Raw genomic sequence first — 15,727 nt, forward strand, 5'->3', positions numbered from 1 at the left:
TCACACTTATAATTTTCAGATTTCCCATCTAGATTTCCATTTCTTTGGTCAAAAGTAATAAGAGTCTGAGCACTAAAGTTGTCATCGTTCAAATCTAATAAAGCTAATTAGCAGCACTATGGGCTTCCTCAAACATGAGGTTGTGTGAACAATGAACTAACTCTGCATTCATGCAATGTGCACCATGTGTAAATTGTTGAAGAACTAAATGGTTTTATTGCCTAATGCATAAAGTCAGAAGAATTAGAGGTTGGTTATATGTGCATGTGCTGTAATCCCTTTTCAAGACATACATAAAAACCTATCTAATTGGTATTAAACACTCTTTTCCTCTCCCTTTCTTTGCCACTCTATCTCCTCTACATCACCCTCTCTTCGTTTGATTTCATCTCTTCACATGTCATGATCCCTAATTCCAACTTAGTCCAAAGGCTACCACTGCCTATTATTAGAGTGTATACTAAAAGCCTAGCTTTTGTAAATATTTATTTATGAAATAAAAGAATCATATTGGTCAAATGTCTACATTTTATTTATTAAGTGTAGTTGTTCAATTAATTTATATTGTAAATAACATGGTGTGTGGTGTCACACATAGAAGATCATGTTATCAGTTCTTTATAAATTATAAACAGTTGCTCACGACTAAGATGGAAAGGAACAAACCATTGGAATAGTCGTAGTGTAATTAGGTATTAGTTTATCTTGGCTAATAAATTACACTAGTACACTCTAAGTGTATTGAGTAGGATCATTTTAGGTAAGTTCTTTTTATACTGACTTAATAAAAGAACTAGACCTTAGTTATTATGGAAGTGTGTGCTCTTAATCCTAATATAATAACAAGCACATATATTTAGTATTTATTTTTTTAACTTATCAAAGGGTGAGATTTAGCTTGATAAATCAATAGGCCCGATAAGTTGGGAAATGATATTACTTATAGTGTGTGTTGTTGATTATAGAAGGAAACTATGTCCTAGTAAATCTAGGTTGAGAATGTCCCCAAGAGGAGCTCATAAGGATTGTCATGTTAAACCCTGCAGGTGGACTTAGTCCGACATGACAATAAGGTTGAGTGGTATTACTCTTAGACTTAGATATTAATTAAGTGAGTTGTTAGTAACTTACTTAATTAGTGGATATTCGTTATCTTAAACAGAGGGAGACTAACATACTCATGATAAGAAGGAGCCCATAAAGTAATTTGGGATTGGTGCGGTAGTGCAATAATAATTCTCTAGTGGAATGAGTTATTATTGATGAACTTAAGTTGTGTGTTCGGGGCGAATACGGGATACTCAAGCTCATCGGAAGGCCAAAACCAATTTCTCCTCTAGGTCCTTGTCGTAGCCTCATTAAAACCTCAAGTCCATCCAATGAAAGCCCATCTTGGTGTCCAAGAAGGGCCGGCCATGAATTCAGCCTTTGCTTTATGCAAAGGGGCTGGTCACAATAATTCAAATATAAGGGGGTGTTTTGAATTTTTAAATTTTTCTCTTTGTAAAAAACTACAAGTTTTAAAAGAGAGTTTTTAAAATATAAAACTTTCCTTATTTGAATTAGGCCACATGGTTTAAAAGAAAGTTTAAAAATTTTAAAACTTTCTTTTTTTAACCATCCTCATGATTTTAGAAAAAATGAAGAGAAGTTTTAAATTTTAAATCTTTTAATTTTGTAATCATGGTTAAAAAAAAAGAAATTTTAGTAGAGAAGTTTTAAATTTTAAAACTTGATTTTAATTTTTTAAAACTTTCCTTTTTAACATTCACAATAAGAAAGAGAGCTTGTAAAATTTTATAAGAGGATTTCTTCTTATAAAATTTTATAAAAATTATTTTTCTCTCCTTGATGATGTGGCCGGCCACCCTTGCTTGGTGCCCAGCAAGGGGCCGGCCAATTAAAGATTAAACCAAATCATGATTGATGATTGATTTAATCAAGAGGAAAGAAAAGGAAAAATAAAAGGGGAAAAGGAAAAACAAGATGAAGATTTTATTTTTTGTAAAAAGTCTTTCCTTATTTGCCTTGGGCAAGTAATATAAAAGAAGGGGAGGAGAGGCCTCATGGGACAACAATTCTTATTCTCTTGGTGGAGACTCTTCTTGTGGTCGGCCCCTTTCCTCTTCTCTTTCCCCTTGCTCTTTTTTGTTCTTTGTGTTGGTGGTGGCCGAATATTGAAGAAGAAGAAGGCTTTGGGTGGTGTTCATCTTGGAGGATCGTCGCCCACACGTCGTCCAAAGCGAGGCGAGGAATACGGCAGAAGATCTCGAGGTCATTAGCATACAAACAGAAGGTATAACTAGTAATTTTCTTCCGCATCATGCTAGTTATTTTTCTTTGTATGAATTCCAAATACAAGAGGCAATAGATTCTAGTTTTCGGATTTGTTATTCGAATTTGTGTTTTTTGTTTTTTTTCGAATTTGTGATTCGATTGTTCCTTTTGGTTAAACCTAGAGTTATATAAGGAAATTAAATATTAGCTTTCCTTAAAAGACTTTGTCTAGGAAGTGGTGGTTGCTCCAATATCCAAGAAGACCTAGTGCCTCGCCATGTTTAACCTGGAAGCCAATTTTGGAAATTAATATTTAATTGAATTTATAACGTAGATGGATTTGGATCAATAGTGTTAAGTTCCGCTTGCGATCCAAGTCTAAACCATTAAGAACAAATAAGTTAAATTTGGAATCAATAATGTTAAGTTCCGTTTGCGATTCCTAATTTAACTTCTAAAGAACACAATAGGTTATTTAGGAAAGGTTCGACACTTGTACAAAATTTTTGTACTGGAACTGGTATGATCTTCCTAAGACTACCCAACACCTATGTGCTTAATGCTTCCCTTTGGTTGAATTTGCCCTTTTGGACCTTTGCACAACATCATTCCTACCGGCAATTGCAATCTTTCCTACAAATAAGTTGAGCTGGATGTAAATCACCTGATCCATTCTTGGAGGCCAAAGAACTATCCAAATTTACCAAGAGTATCTTGAATATGGTGTTTTACACATTTAGCACTTCTGCTTACAAAGGCTGCCACCTGTATGGTCGGATCAACCAACAGTCATTGTTTAGTTTCACTTTGCATGAATAATTGTTGATCCACCTTGTTATTCCATATCTTTTTCCCTTGAATCATTTCTGTCTCTCGCATATTGTTTTGGAGATAAAAAAAGATTTCAAGCTTGCCTTCACGAATGTGAAAGTTTCCTTATTGAACATTCTGACATTCCTGTATTCAATATTTTTGTAGAAGATAGAAAGAATGAGCTAATGCTTATGTTTGAGGGTTCTCAGGTAATATTTTTTTTTGATGTATCAACTGAGTGATTATCCCTTTTGTCTCTTGATTTTAATTTTTAGATTCACATGGTCTTTCTTGCACTCCCATCAGGATGTTTCAAAAAAGGCCTATGATCGACTTGCTGAACGCTCTAAAGGTCACGAGGAGGATTTGGCAAAATTTAGGTATTGTCGATTCTCTTTGGTGCACTATATCTAGTTGTTGAAGCAGAATATTTTGCTCTATGACACAATACTTCCAGTTGGTAAAACACTTGTATTGCAGCAATCTAATGTTTTGAGAATATGCATTAAGCATATTGCTTGGGCATTTAATATGGGCACTGCATTGTTCATTAGTTTTTTTAAAGATCTATTTAATGTTTACCTGTATCCTAGTATTAGCCTCACCATTAATCTCTCCTACTGTTTTTCCTTAGTTTATTATTTGGCTAGAACATGAGTTATTTATAAGCCTGTCGTAGCCTCCATTCATCAGTTTTACGCCTAATAACTCATTTCTGTGTTTAATTCTTGATACAGTGTATGCCCAAGGATTTGTAGCTCACTATTCTCCGTATCATCAACCGACACCTTAATTTTCTAATAAGAATGGTAGAAGTAGTTCCTCATGAAATTGATCCAAACATCCTTGTGTTATTGTGTGTTATTCAGTGTATTATAATAAACCCAACTTACAACCAAAGAAGTTACACTTTTTACTTATTCAGAGAGTTTGCTCCCCATTATCTTCTATCTTTCTGTAGTAATTTGCATAAAAGATTTTTTTTTATCTCAAGTCAATTCATATAGTATTTTTGCATGCAAATATGTAAGAATTCGTCTTTGATTTTGAGGTGTATATTTTGGCATATATGCGCTCTAAACTTTTGACTTGTCAAAAGGTGCCACTTTAGCAGTGTTTTATATGCTTCAGAATTTAGGGTTTCTAGTTCAGCACTTTGTAATATTCATTGCTGAATCCGATAGGGAAATTGTTCAATTAAAAATTTCTGTAGATGGCATCATGAAACCTTTTACTTGCACAAAATTAAAATACCTGTCATGTGCAAGTTTCAGTAACCATTTGATGACATGTGCCAGTTGTCTGGTACTCCTTATGAAATATTTTGGTTTCGTGTACAAGAATACCCATGTGAACAGGGCTTGTATGCCTATTCTAGGCCAATCAAGAGTTTTTGAAACTTATGTCTATGCCATATTGCAACTTAAGTTTCTAGGAGTGGTTCTTTCCATTTGGGAAATGATGTTATTCATTGCAATTGCATGCAAAATGTTAAACATAAATATTTTTGTAATATGGAAATTGTAAACACACTTTGATCAGGACTATTTATCTTGCTTATTTGTGTTATTTTTTTCTAAACTGTGTGATTCATGCTTTCCTTCTTCATAAAAGGGGTGAAGCCACACTATTAAGATCAGAACGTGATAAAAAGGTTCTGGAAGCTAACTTTGCTAAAGATCAAGTGGATGGGCTAAAGAAGGAAATTGAACACCAGGTAGGATTTTTTCTAAAACCAGCACTATAATGCATCTTATTCACAGTCTGTCATTGTATTGCTAATTGCCAGACTACTTAGTTTACTGTCCTTTTGGCTACCTGCTGTAACAGATTTTTCTTATCTTGTTTCTTGGATAAGTTATTTATCATCAATGCTTGTAAGTATGTGAAATCCTGAATATTTCCTAAGATGCATTTGTGCAGCATTTGCAAAACTGTAGTGCACCATCTCTTGTTATGTCCATCTTCTGTGATGCTTTCCTGTTTCATAACCACGGTAAAACTGACCCTTTGATCAGTGTGTTTCTGGTGAAACCAGTACAAGTTGCGGGTTTCACTTCTGCCAAGGTGTTAGGCAATTATCTGATCCAAGTAACTCTTGATTTCATAAAGTAGGCACTTCTATATATGATCACTGGAACACAAACTATTCGCACAATATTCAAGAATTGCTATCTTTGAAATGTTTTTTTTGGCTTCATTTCCTTGAAAAAATATCAAGGTAAAACAAAACCCAGTTAGTTGATCTATGTATGTTCGCAAATGTAATGATCTAGTAATATTGAAGGTTTTTAACTAATCCATCATGTTGACAAGTCTAGTTGTATTCTTGCTTTCGCTTTTGATTTTGTAACTTCGTTTTTCTGTTGTATAACTACTTTTCTTATTTCCTAAAAAGTAATGTGACTTAGAGGAATGGGTAGAGGGAGCAAGGTTTAAAGTCTTTATGTGAGCTAATGTATTGGTTTTCACTTAGAACAAGATCTGATGACCATGCCAAGCCATGTGCTGGTCCCTATGTTGAGCCCTAAAAGCAGGAGGAGTTTAGCTGGAGAAAGAATCTACTATCTATCCCTAGGAAGAGAATGCCTGGAGGTGGAAGAAGCTTCTGCTGAGCCCTGGGAAGGAGGAGAAAGAGGAAGATATTACCTAGAGGAAGAAGAAGCTTCCTTCGAGCTCTTGCTTCATTGAATGCTGAACAGAGGAAGAAGAATCATCCCTACACTGGGCCTTAGCTTTGCTGGGCAGAGGAAGATGTTTATGTTACTAATAAGCAGCAGCCTAGTTGCACAGGAAGGAAGAGCAATATGTTTCAGGTTGGCAGAGGATGAGAAGGTTAGTTGGGGTACAGGTCTTGTAAGGTTATGCATGCTGGCTGAGATGCAGAAGGTCAGAAGGATATGTTTCACCTTTGCCCATCATCATGGAACAATCTTTCATACCTCGAGAAGGAATAAGAATAATGGCTACCCTATTTTAATTTCACTGTTATTTGCTTTTGTTGCTGTAAAGAAATGACTCTTGAAGATCCAAGTCGTTGGAGGGATGGGTTAGGAAAATTTTGCCATCCCAAATGTAGTTAGGTTAATCTTGCATAATTCCATAGTTGTGAAAGGTGTACGCCTGGCTGACCCAGATGCATTGCTTGAAAGAAGCACGCTAAGCATGCGCCTTTTGAGAGTCAAGGGGCACTTGTAAGGTGCGATTTTTCTTGCCTTATTGAAGCAAATTTTCTAGCCCCACAGCTGCGGTGGAGGCGTCATGCGAGCCTTGTGGCAGCGGCGGATGCGTCTCGTGAGCCCCCTGCGGTCGTGGGTGGCGCGTAACAAGAAGTAAATTAGTAAATTATCTTTTAATTAAATAAAAACTTAAATTAATAATTTCAATCAACTCCAACTCCTAGTTATAGTAGGGATAATTTAAATAAGCTTAATTAATAAAATTATCCTATTAATTTAATATATATATATAATGATTGACAGGTTTTACTTTCAGAAACCTATTTCCAATTATGTTATTCAACACAATCGGTTGTCAGTTTTTTTTTTCCTTTTGAATGATCTGAAATGTTCTCACAGTTACGTTGTGACATTGATATGAATTACACACATACTGTCATTCTGTTAACTAATTTTGATGGCATAGACCAGTTTAGTAAATAAATGAATTCTTGAATTTTTAGCGTGTTGTTTTTTATGATAATTTTATTTTGATTAAAAACATTTTTAATTTTGGAAGTTGTCTCTAGTTAACTTCTTGTTTATATTCTTGTTTTTTTTTCTTCAAAATATCTGCAGAGGAAGGAAGCTAATGCTGTCTCAGCTAGAAATGTGGAACTTACTCAGTTGGTAGTTGATTTTCAGAAGAGGCTCCGAGAATCTTCTAATTCTGTACAAGAAGCTGAGGAGATTATAAGAAAGCTATCCATGGAGGTTGGTTAATTATGTGTTACATTTCTTGTTTAGAGTCTGGGTGCATGAGATCAATAGGCCTTTTTTCCAGGTGTCTATTCTGAAGCATGAAAAGGAGATTTTGACTAATTCAGAGAGGAGAGCCACTGATGAAATTCACAACTTATCTGAGAGACTACATCGTCTTCAGGTGATGTTTGCAATTAATCTTCCTATTCATAATTTATAGCCTTTCTTTTTATTGTCATTTTGTTGGTCTAGTTGTTTTGCATGTCATCTTTCAATTCAGTTGGGCAGTTTTCTATGCTTGTCTTTCTTTAATGCCAGAATGTAGTCATGAATATTATGCCAAGTTTAATTGTGAACTATTGTGTCAAAATTTGATACGTGAGTTCATTTTATAAGCTATTGAGATATTCATTTGCTTTTGATACAGTCAACCTTGGACACCATTCAAAGTGCAGATGAGGTTCGGGAGGTATTTCTTTTTCATGTGTAGTTCTTTTGACATTATTTCTTAGGACTTCATTGTATATGGTAACATTTTTCTGTTGATTCAGAGTTCAAGAACAGTTGAAATTAAAAAACTTGAGGAATACGCAAAACGGGTAGAGGTATGGTGATATTGTTTATTTTTTTACTTGATTATGCATTCTTCTGCCATAATTTTTTGTCATCTGTTTTATTTTGTTTGTCTATATATTTAAGCATTCTTTTATCTCTTTCTCTTGCTTTGGATTGACATGATGGATGGCGGGTTTGTGTTCTCTGTAATTGCTGATTCGATTTTGAGATGCATGAAAGACCATTTCAGTGTATATTTCTTGAGTTTGGTTTGTGCTCTATATCAGTTTTTGAATCATTTGCTTTGCAGTTCATATAAGTTTGGTACATGCGTATGTCACCTATAAATATGACATCTCATTTTGTGAATGCAATGTCATTTGCAGTTGGTTGAACTTACCAAGCTTATTTGTAGCTGTCGTGTTACCATGAATGAAGTGTTGAATTTCTTTTTTTGTATCAGTTTTCATTAAACTGTCTTTGATGCTGTTTCTCTCTTTTTTTTCTTTTTTTTGATATTTAGCTGCTTTATAAATTCCAAAAAAAAAAATCTTCTTTCTAATAACTTTTTCATGCTGTAATCTAAAATTCTGTCATGTCTTTGTATAGCTGTAATCTTCATTTATGGACTGTTCACGGCACTATACTCATCAATTAGTCTATTCAATTGGCTTGTTAAGGTGCTTTCATCATTGATTTGTTTGTTCTCTATTCATTTTTTTTTTAATTGTCGTCTTATGTTCCTCCCCTTTGCTGATTCTTTTGAATGCTATTTCTTTTATACTGAAGTTTGATTCATGTTTAGTGAGATCAGTTTGAGTTTGGGCTTTGATTCAGCTAAGGGCTAGTTAAATCAGGTTCAAATGTGTGGCTTATTTAAGAAGATCTACTTATCTTCTAGCTGCAGCTTATCTGGCTTCAACTGAGCTTCTTGACAATTTTGGATTGAATGTTTCTGGTTACAATTTTTTTTTGTATTTGTCACTCACTCTACTGAGTCGTTATGTCCATTCCATCTTACCAGAGAGAATGGGCAGAAGCTAACAGAGAGCTACAAGAAGAACGAAATCGTGTTCGTGTTTTAACAAATGATAAGGATAATGCACTTGAGACTTCTATAAAACAACTTCAGGAAATGAAGAAAGAATTAGCTGATGCTTGGGCTACTGTTACTTCTGCTGAATCTAGGGCTGCAATAGCTGAGGTTTTCCTTTAAAAAGTTTAACTATTTAGTTCTTGTACTCATTGTTCAGATGAATTCTCATGTGATCTTATCTTTTAGGCCCGATGTTCTGAGATTGAAACAAGGGTAATGAGTGGTGAACAAAAGGTAGATATGAAACCTTCATCTATCTGGCCCCTTTGATACGTCTTCTATCATTTACAAGCATAATAGTTGTATTTTAAGCTAAACTTGCTTGGTTGCACAATGAACTTTAAAAATTCTATTGTTTTACTTTTTTGCATTGACATTTTAAATGTTGACCTAAGACAGTTCATTTTCAGATGTTAAAGGACCAGCATTATTTTGTGTGCAATTAGCTATTTTATCTTGAATTAAAGAATGACTAAATAAACAAGAAATCCAAAGGGATTATTGCAGAACCCAATAAATCTTCGATATGAAAAAATTTAATGGCCTGTTTTGGGCTTATAAAGTTATTTTACTTGCAAATGAAAAAATTAATCCTGTTTATTTTTGGACTAAGTTCGAAAGCTTCTTCGAAAGCCTTATTTAGTTATTGTTTAAGATGAGCAAATTCTACCTGGTCCTAAGTGTAAGTATGTTTCATGTTGTGAGCAAATATCATTCGAAGTGGTTCATTGAGCAAATAGAATTGGTGTATGTTGTCAAAACCATGGTTTAAAGTGCCGTGCCGAAACGCGCGAAACGTCTCGTTCCACGTGGCGACCGACACCGGCACGACCTCGGCACCAGACCCACGACAAATGTGATGTGTTACGCGACCCTGTGGTCACAGTAGAGGGTTGCTCGACCCTGCAACAGTAGCGGAGAGATCGCATAACCCTTCCGCTGCCGCCGTGGAGGCATCGTGCGACCCTGCGCTCATTGCAGAAGGGTCGCACGATCAGCATAGTCACGCCGAAGGAGTCATGCAATCCCCACGACCATGGCTGGTTGTGCAATTCTGCGTCAACACCGAAGTCGTACGGGCTCACGAATGGTGTCAGATTTCAGTTTTTTTTAAAATTAAACTTAGGTTAATTTTTTTAATCAACTCCTAGACTTTATTAATTAATATATTTTTATTTAAAAATACCGAAACTATATCGGCACCGCACGATACGGTACCAAAATCGTATCGTTCCAGTCCAGGACCGAAACCTCGGCACGGGTCGAAATTTTAAACCTTGGTCAAAAATATGATGAACTTACCCATTATAACTGAAATTTATCCCCTGAATCTTTTTGATGATATCTAATAGCAAATAATTTTTGACTAACATGAAAATATCTTTATACTATTCATGTCATTTTTTTAATCCATACAGGATGGCAAGGGCGATGCCAGATATGACCATCCAATGTTTTCTACCAATGAGGTATGTGCTGGCTTTTATTTGTTTACAGTTTGGCATTAATATCTCATTTCTATTTCATTCTATCTGCTACGATAATTTTATTAACTTGTATATAATATAAATTGGTACATCTGATAGTACCACAGCTTCATTCTTATTTAGTATTTTTTAAGTTGATACAAATTTTATGTCTTATTTTTACATCCTTAAACGAATCCGCATGAATATATTTGTTGTGCTCATGCTAGATCTCTCATCTTTCTTTTACAATAACAGTATGCACTATAAAGCATTCTCGTACATGTATAGTTCTGGGTGAAGATGATTGGCTACGTTAATTCTATTTATTCTTCTTGTTCTAATAGGATTCTGGAGAATTGTGGAGGGTGAGAGAGGAATTGGAAAGACTAAGAGAGGAGTCACAGGCCAACAAGGATTATATGGTTCAGGTACTTTGATTCTTTGTATTTTAGGATTATGATATTTCTTTCATTCTTGTATAATTATTTGGGTATATTTCTTTTGGCACAGTACAAAGAAATAGCTCATACAAATGAGATGGCATTGAAGCAAATTGAATCTGCCCATGAGGCATACAAATTAGAGGTGATTTAGTGCTTGGTTAAGAAGATTAGAAACTTATTTTTGTCTTTTGTATATTGTCTGTTAATTACTCTTAAATTAAGAGTTTGCTGCTTTGTTTTTGATGGCTATAGGCAGAAAAAGTGAAAAGGGCATTAGCTGATGATGTCTCTGCCCTCAGAAATAAGGTATCTGAGATGGAGAAAAAATACATATTGAAGTGTGAAGAAGTTGCTTCACTTATTGAGGCCAAAGATAGGGAAATCTCTGCTCTTTTTGCTGAAACTTCAAGTCTAAGGGTGGAAATTTCTCAGAAATTGTATGTTTTCACTTTTATATTAGGGTATATGCTCCTCTTCAGCATACTGTAAATGCTCGTACTATTTATTCAATCTCATCATAGGGCTCAAATAGAATCGTTGGAAACACAAGTATCTTCCTTGAAAGAAGACCTAGATGGGGAACACAAGCAATGGCAAATTTCCCAACGCAACTATGAGAGACAGGTAAAGTGACAAATTAAGAGACAAGGTTTTTATTTCTTCGTGGATTTTTTCTTTTGATGGCTGAAATGTTTATATGGGTTGAAAATTTATTTGAAAACTCATGAAACATTAATGTGACTTCATGTATAGTTCAAAACTCTGGGTTTATATTGGTAGTCTAGTGGTATGCTTTTTACATAATCCACTTGCATTGAGCAAAGTTCTGATTTCAGCTGACTTTTAGCACCTACTCTGATAGCTATCAGTACATTGGGGCCTTCTTGTTTTGATTCCCATGCTCGGCTCTTCACACTGACATATCAGTTTCAAGCCAAGTAACCTGGATATTGGTACTGCAGAAAAGGAAAAAAAAAACTTTTTTTATGTGGAATAAATTTCAAGTTGGATTTAGGTGGCCTCAATAATTTGGATGGTATTGAACTGGTTGTCTAGGCTGGACTCTGCCAATATAAGCTTAGAGTGAATATGTTCTTGGTGAATTATGTTTAGTGACCTAGGAAGAAGGCATGAGTACGAAGAGAAGGCTGGAGACAAGCACAAGTATATCTGTGTATGGCTCATTCTGTCATGCCCAACTGGTATGGAAATGAGTGATTTCTAGGGAACCATGCTTTTTATATTGCAAATTCCACTCATCTTGTGGAAGGCTCTTTGTGAGTGCATCCACATTACAAAATTAAGTGAAAATATGTTTTAAATTCATTGTAAATTCTTTAAAATTCATTATTTGAAGATTATATCAGTGATTTAATGTGCCACTCATGTTTTATAAGGATTTATTGAGTTTGAGATTCCTCTCTGTTGTGTGATCTTAAAGAATATAAAGATGAACATTTATAGTGAGTTTTATAAATTACTGTCAAAATTGATCATGATTTATGAATGTCAATATTATCTTATATCTATATACTAATTTTTTTTGTCATTAACAGTGTTTATTTTTTTCTTTGGAATCCATTTTTTTCAGCCCTACATTTAATGCCACAACAAAATTTGGTACTAATACCTAGTTTATGTGCACTTAACTTATTGGATTGCATGAGCTTAATATTTTTGTTATTGAGATGCCAAGCTTAGTAACATTTTTATGGTTAGTTCAGTAGAGTTTTTCTAAAACCTTTTTATGTTTATTTAATTTTTTTAATCCAATTAAAATTTGTATTTCTTCTGTAAATTTAAAAAATTTTGACTTACAATTACTTCTCCCAGCTTCTTGCTGCAATAAAATTTGTGAGTGAATTTTGTTTCTCTTAGTTGTTTTCTTATGCTTGCAGGTTATGCTTCAATCTGAGACAATACAGGAGCTCACTAAAACATCTCATGAGTTGTCTTCTCTGCAATGTGAAGTTGTAAAACTTAGGGAGGTTTCAGATATGCTGAAAAATGAAAAGGTATACCTTTTTGATCTTTAATGTGTAAAGTTTTGCAGCTCTAGTTGGGATTATTTCAGTTTTACTTGGTTGGCATTTATGTTACTTTGACAGTAATTCAAATTAGGAATTTAATTTTTAAAGTTTTAAGATTTCTAAATGTATATATATCTTTTATTTAGGATAATAAGTGAATTAGATAATTTTTTGTTTTGGTTATTATGGTACTTAGAGTATAGGGGATTATTCCAAATTTGATAAATCCTTTTAGCTATAAGATTATTCTTTTCTAGATAGTTTGTTTCTTTTTCATTTAGGTTAGATGCTGTAAAAAGGATTCCAATCTCTCATGTTACTAATCATTTTCTTCATAATAAAATTTGAATTCCGAGAATTTGGTTTTGGAATTGCAGGAGTCTGACAACATTGCTTGTTTGTTTTCAGGAGATCCTAAAGTCATCTTGGGAAAATGAAAAGACAACATTGCATGCTATGAAGGATGAGTCTGACAAGAAGTACAATGAAGTGAATGAACAAGTATGTGTTTCTTATTTATTATTTATTTTTAAAAACACTATATAGAAGGATTCAGGGTCTGTCAGGCCTTGCTTTACAATGACTTAGATCTAGCTCATGATTATGTGCAATAAAATGTCATTCCAGGTACTCTTCATTTTAACAGCACCGTAGTATTTATTATTAATTAAAATTATGTTCATGCGTGAGAGTAGTTGTGATAGGTAATTAACACAGTTAAAATTAACAGTTTTTGCTAATGAGCATAAATATGAAAGGAGATAAGATTGAAGCTGCAATAGTCTGAATTCTACTATCTTTGCTGAGAATTGATTACATTTACGACACTCTTGTTGAGATGTGGGAGAGATTTTTTGCTTAAACTATAATGGCCAAAAATTACGTCCAAAATGGCTTGGAATGGCCTCCCCAACAGCCGCACTCCAATCTCTTATGAGCCTGCTATGCTGGTACCAAAATTTTGTTGGAACAACACTATATGCAAGCTCATGCTATTAATAGTGTTACCCACAAGAGAGACACGAAGAATAATTTGGATATATCTCATTGCAAATACTAACTATATCACATTTGAAACGTTACAAGATAAATTTGCAAATTTAAAAGCAAATTGAATATATAGATATGAAGTCTCTTAAACAACTTTGAATAGAGAAATTTGTAGTAACTTTGATGCCTATATCTATCCAAACCTATGAAGGAAACAAAGATAGTGACTCAGCTTGTTTGCTGAAAGATTAAAAAAAAAAATAGGTAAAAAACTTTTTAGGGAAGAGATATTATTTTCTACTATTTGAATGTGATATTAAAATATATTGAAAAATATTTTTCTGAATTTGCCACACAAAGGGAAAATATTCCTCCTTCAGGTCATGATGGTTGGGCTAGGTGTCTTGTGCCTAGCCCGATAGGACAACCAATCCCTAGCAATTGATTAGTCCTCAACAAATTAAAATTCTAAGCTTTCTTTTCTCATGGACCTGAGGCAAGAGAAGGGAATCACATGACTTCCACATGTAAGGTTACTAACTTGAGATCATACCATCAAAATCCATGAATACCTCAGTGCAATTTAAATTCTAATTGATAAACTGCTAAGTTACATTCAAGATGGTAACACAGACATGGGTATTACTCCCTGCAGTCGAAGATTGTGTCTAGTTTGACTCGAAAATTGGTACCCAGCTGGTGGCTTCTGGCAATGCAAACAAAACTGTGATGATCAATGATCATCAAATAGGCCAATAGCTTATTCAGAATCAAATTCTTATAGCTATGTCATTTTGTATCTGTACTATGTCCTTGCAAAATGGAATTTGTCTATTTCCTATTAACATATACATAGGTATCAACATACTTTAAGAAGGAACTTTAACAAATAGCACATGAACCACAAGTTTAAAATCCCATTTATCAACCGTCATTGTTACTGCATAGAAACAGTGTGTGATGATAACAACATATAAAACAAGTTATGATAATGACATGTAACATAATAGTCCATATGAATTATAATTAGCATGATGGTGACATCATATAAAACTAGTGATCGTGCACACGCGTCGCGTGTGTAATATAATACATTGAAATCATATTGACCTTTTATAATGAAATTATATTAATTAAACTATTTTAGCATTAAAATATTAAAGTAGAGTCATTAGGATAAAGTACCTAACTTTTGAAAATCTGAATTATTTGGGTCTTTGAAAATCCGAATTGTTTGGATTTTCGAGTGTCACCCTTACGGCTTCCCTATGAAAAAAATTAATTTAATTTAATATTATACTTATCTTAGTAAAAAAAACTAAGAAAAGTATATTTTTTAACATTGTCGGTCTAAAATATTTATAGAAGCTTCTTTGATCATAGTGTTGTCAATTCTAAGATGTGGGACTAAAGAGAACTATATTTTTTTATATAAAACAATCATAGAAAATTAATGATGAGAAAAATTCCTAATAATATGCCGCAGCTGAGTCTCGAACTCTAGATCACTGATTGTTTCGTTTGTGGAATTACTAATAAACCTTAAAATTATTTTTAGTGTGAATAGAAAAAAGGATATTAATGTAAATTCATTTTAGGCTTCACCAAAGTTAGTTAGTAAAGGGGGAAGATTTTTAATAAAATAGTAAGATAACTGAATGAATAATTTGAGCACGTTAAACAAAAGAATTGCCCTAAGACTAAGACCACACCAATTTTCTGATTCAATCAGTAAAATATATTTGAACTTACCATTTACCACAATCTCTCACCTCTAACCTGTGTGAACTCTCTTTCCTTTTAAACTCAATAGGTACCAAAGGACTAATCACAACAAACTGTTAGGACCAAAAGTAGCTAGAGGGGGGGGTGAATAGCTCGTCGCGTGCTCGTCGCTCGGCGTTGCTTGTTTCTTCAAGGATATGCAGCGGAAAATAACAGAAACAATCACACACGCTAACACGGTTGGTTTACTTGGTATCCACCTCACAAGAGGTGACTAATCCAAGGATCCACACCAACACACACACCCTCCACTAAATAAACCTCTCCTTTATGGTAACTACCAAGGGCGGAGAAGCCCTACAAGACTCAATACAAGAAGAGAGGGAAGGGATACAAGAAATACAAGCTT

The 15,727-nt window shown here is 34.1% G+C and overlaps 1 protein-coding gene across 1 annotated transcript in view; it reads left to right on the plus strand.

Moving 5' to 3' along the window:
• The window catches only part of LOC121997553 (nuclear-pore anchor-like), a 69,283-nt gene that overhangs the window by 33,265 nt on the left and 20,291 nt on the right, over positions 1-15,727 (plus strand). Inside the window, exons 19-34 of the mRNA XM_042552024.1 lie at positions 3,256-3,299; positions 3,397-3,470; positions 4,705-4,807; positions 6,888-7,022; positions 7,093-7,191; positions 7,438-7,479; positions 7,562-7,615; positions 8,590-8,769; positions 8,848-8,895; positions 10,080-10,130; positions 10,475-10,558; positions 10,641-10,715; positions 10,826-11,010; positions 11,095-11,197; positions 12,472-12,588; positions 13,012-13,104. Coding sequence (XP_042407958.1) covers positions 3,256-3,299; positions 3,397-3,470; positions 4,705-4,807; positions 6,888-7,022; positions 7,093-7,191; positions 7,438-7,479; positions 7,562-7,615; positions 8,590-8,769; positions 8,848-8,895; positions 10,080-10,130; positions 10,475-10,558; positions 10,641-10,715; positions 10,826-11,010; positions 11,095-11,197; positions 12,472-12,588; positions 13,012-13,104 — 1,487 coding nt within the window. The remainder of the gene's footprint in view (positions 1-3,255; positions 3,300-3,396; positions 3,471-4,704; positions 4,808-6,887; positions 7,023-7,092; positions 7,192-7,437; positions 7,480-7,561; positions 7,616-8,589; positions 8,770-8,847; positions 8,896-10,079; positions 10,131-10,474; positions 10,559-10,640; positions 10,716-10,825; positions 11,011-11,094; positions 11,198-12,471; positions 12,589-13,011; positions 13,105-15,727) is intronic.

Source organism: Zingiber officinale, chromosome 6A (assembly GCF_018446385.1).
Source record: "Zingiber officinale cultivar Zhangliang chromosome 6A, Zo_v1.1, whole genome shotgun sequence".
Classification (NCBI taxonomy): Eukaryota; Viridiplantae; Streptophyta; class Magnoliopsida; order Zingiberales; family Zingiberaceae; genus Zingiber; species Zingiber officinale.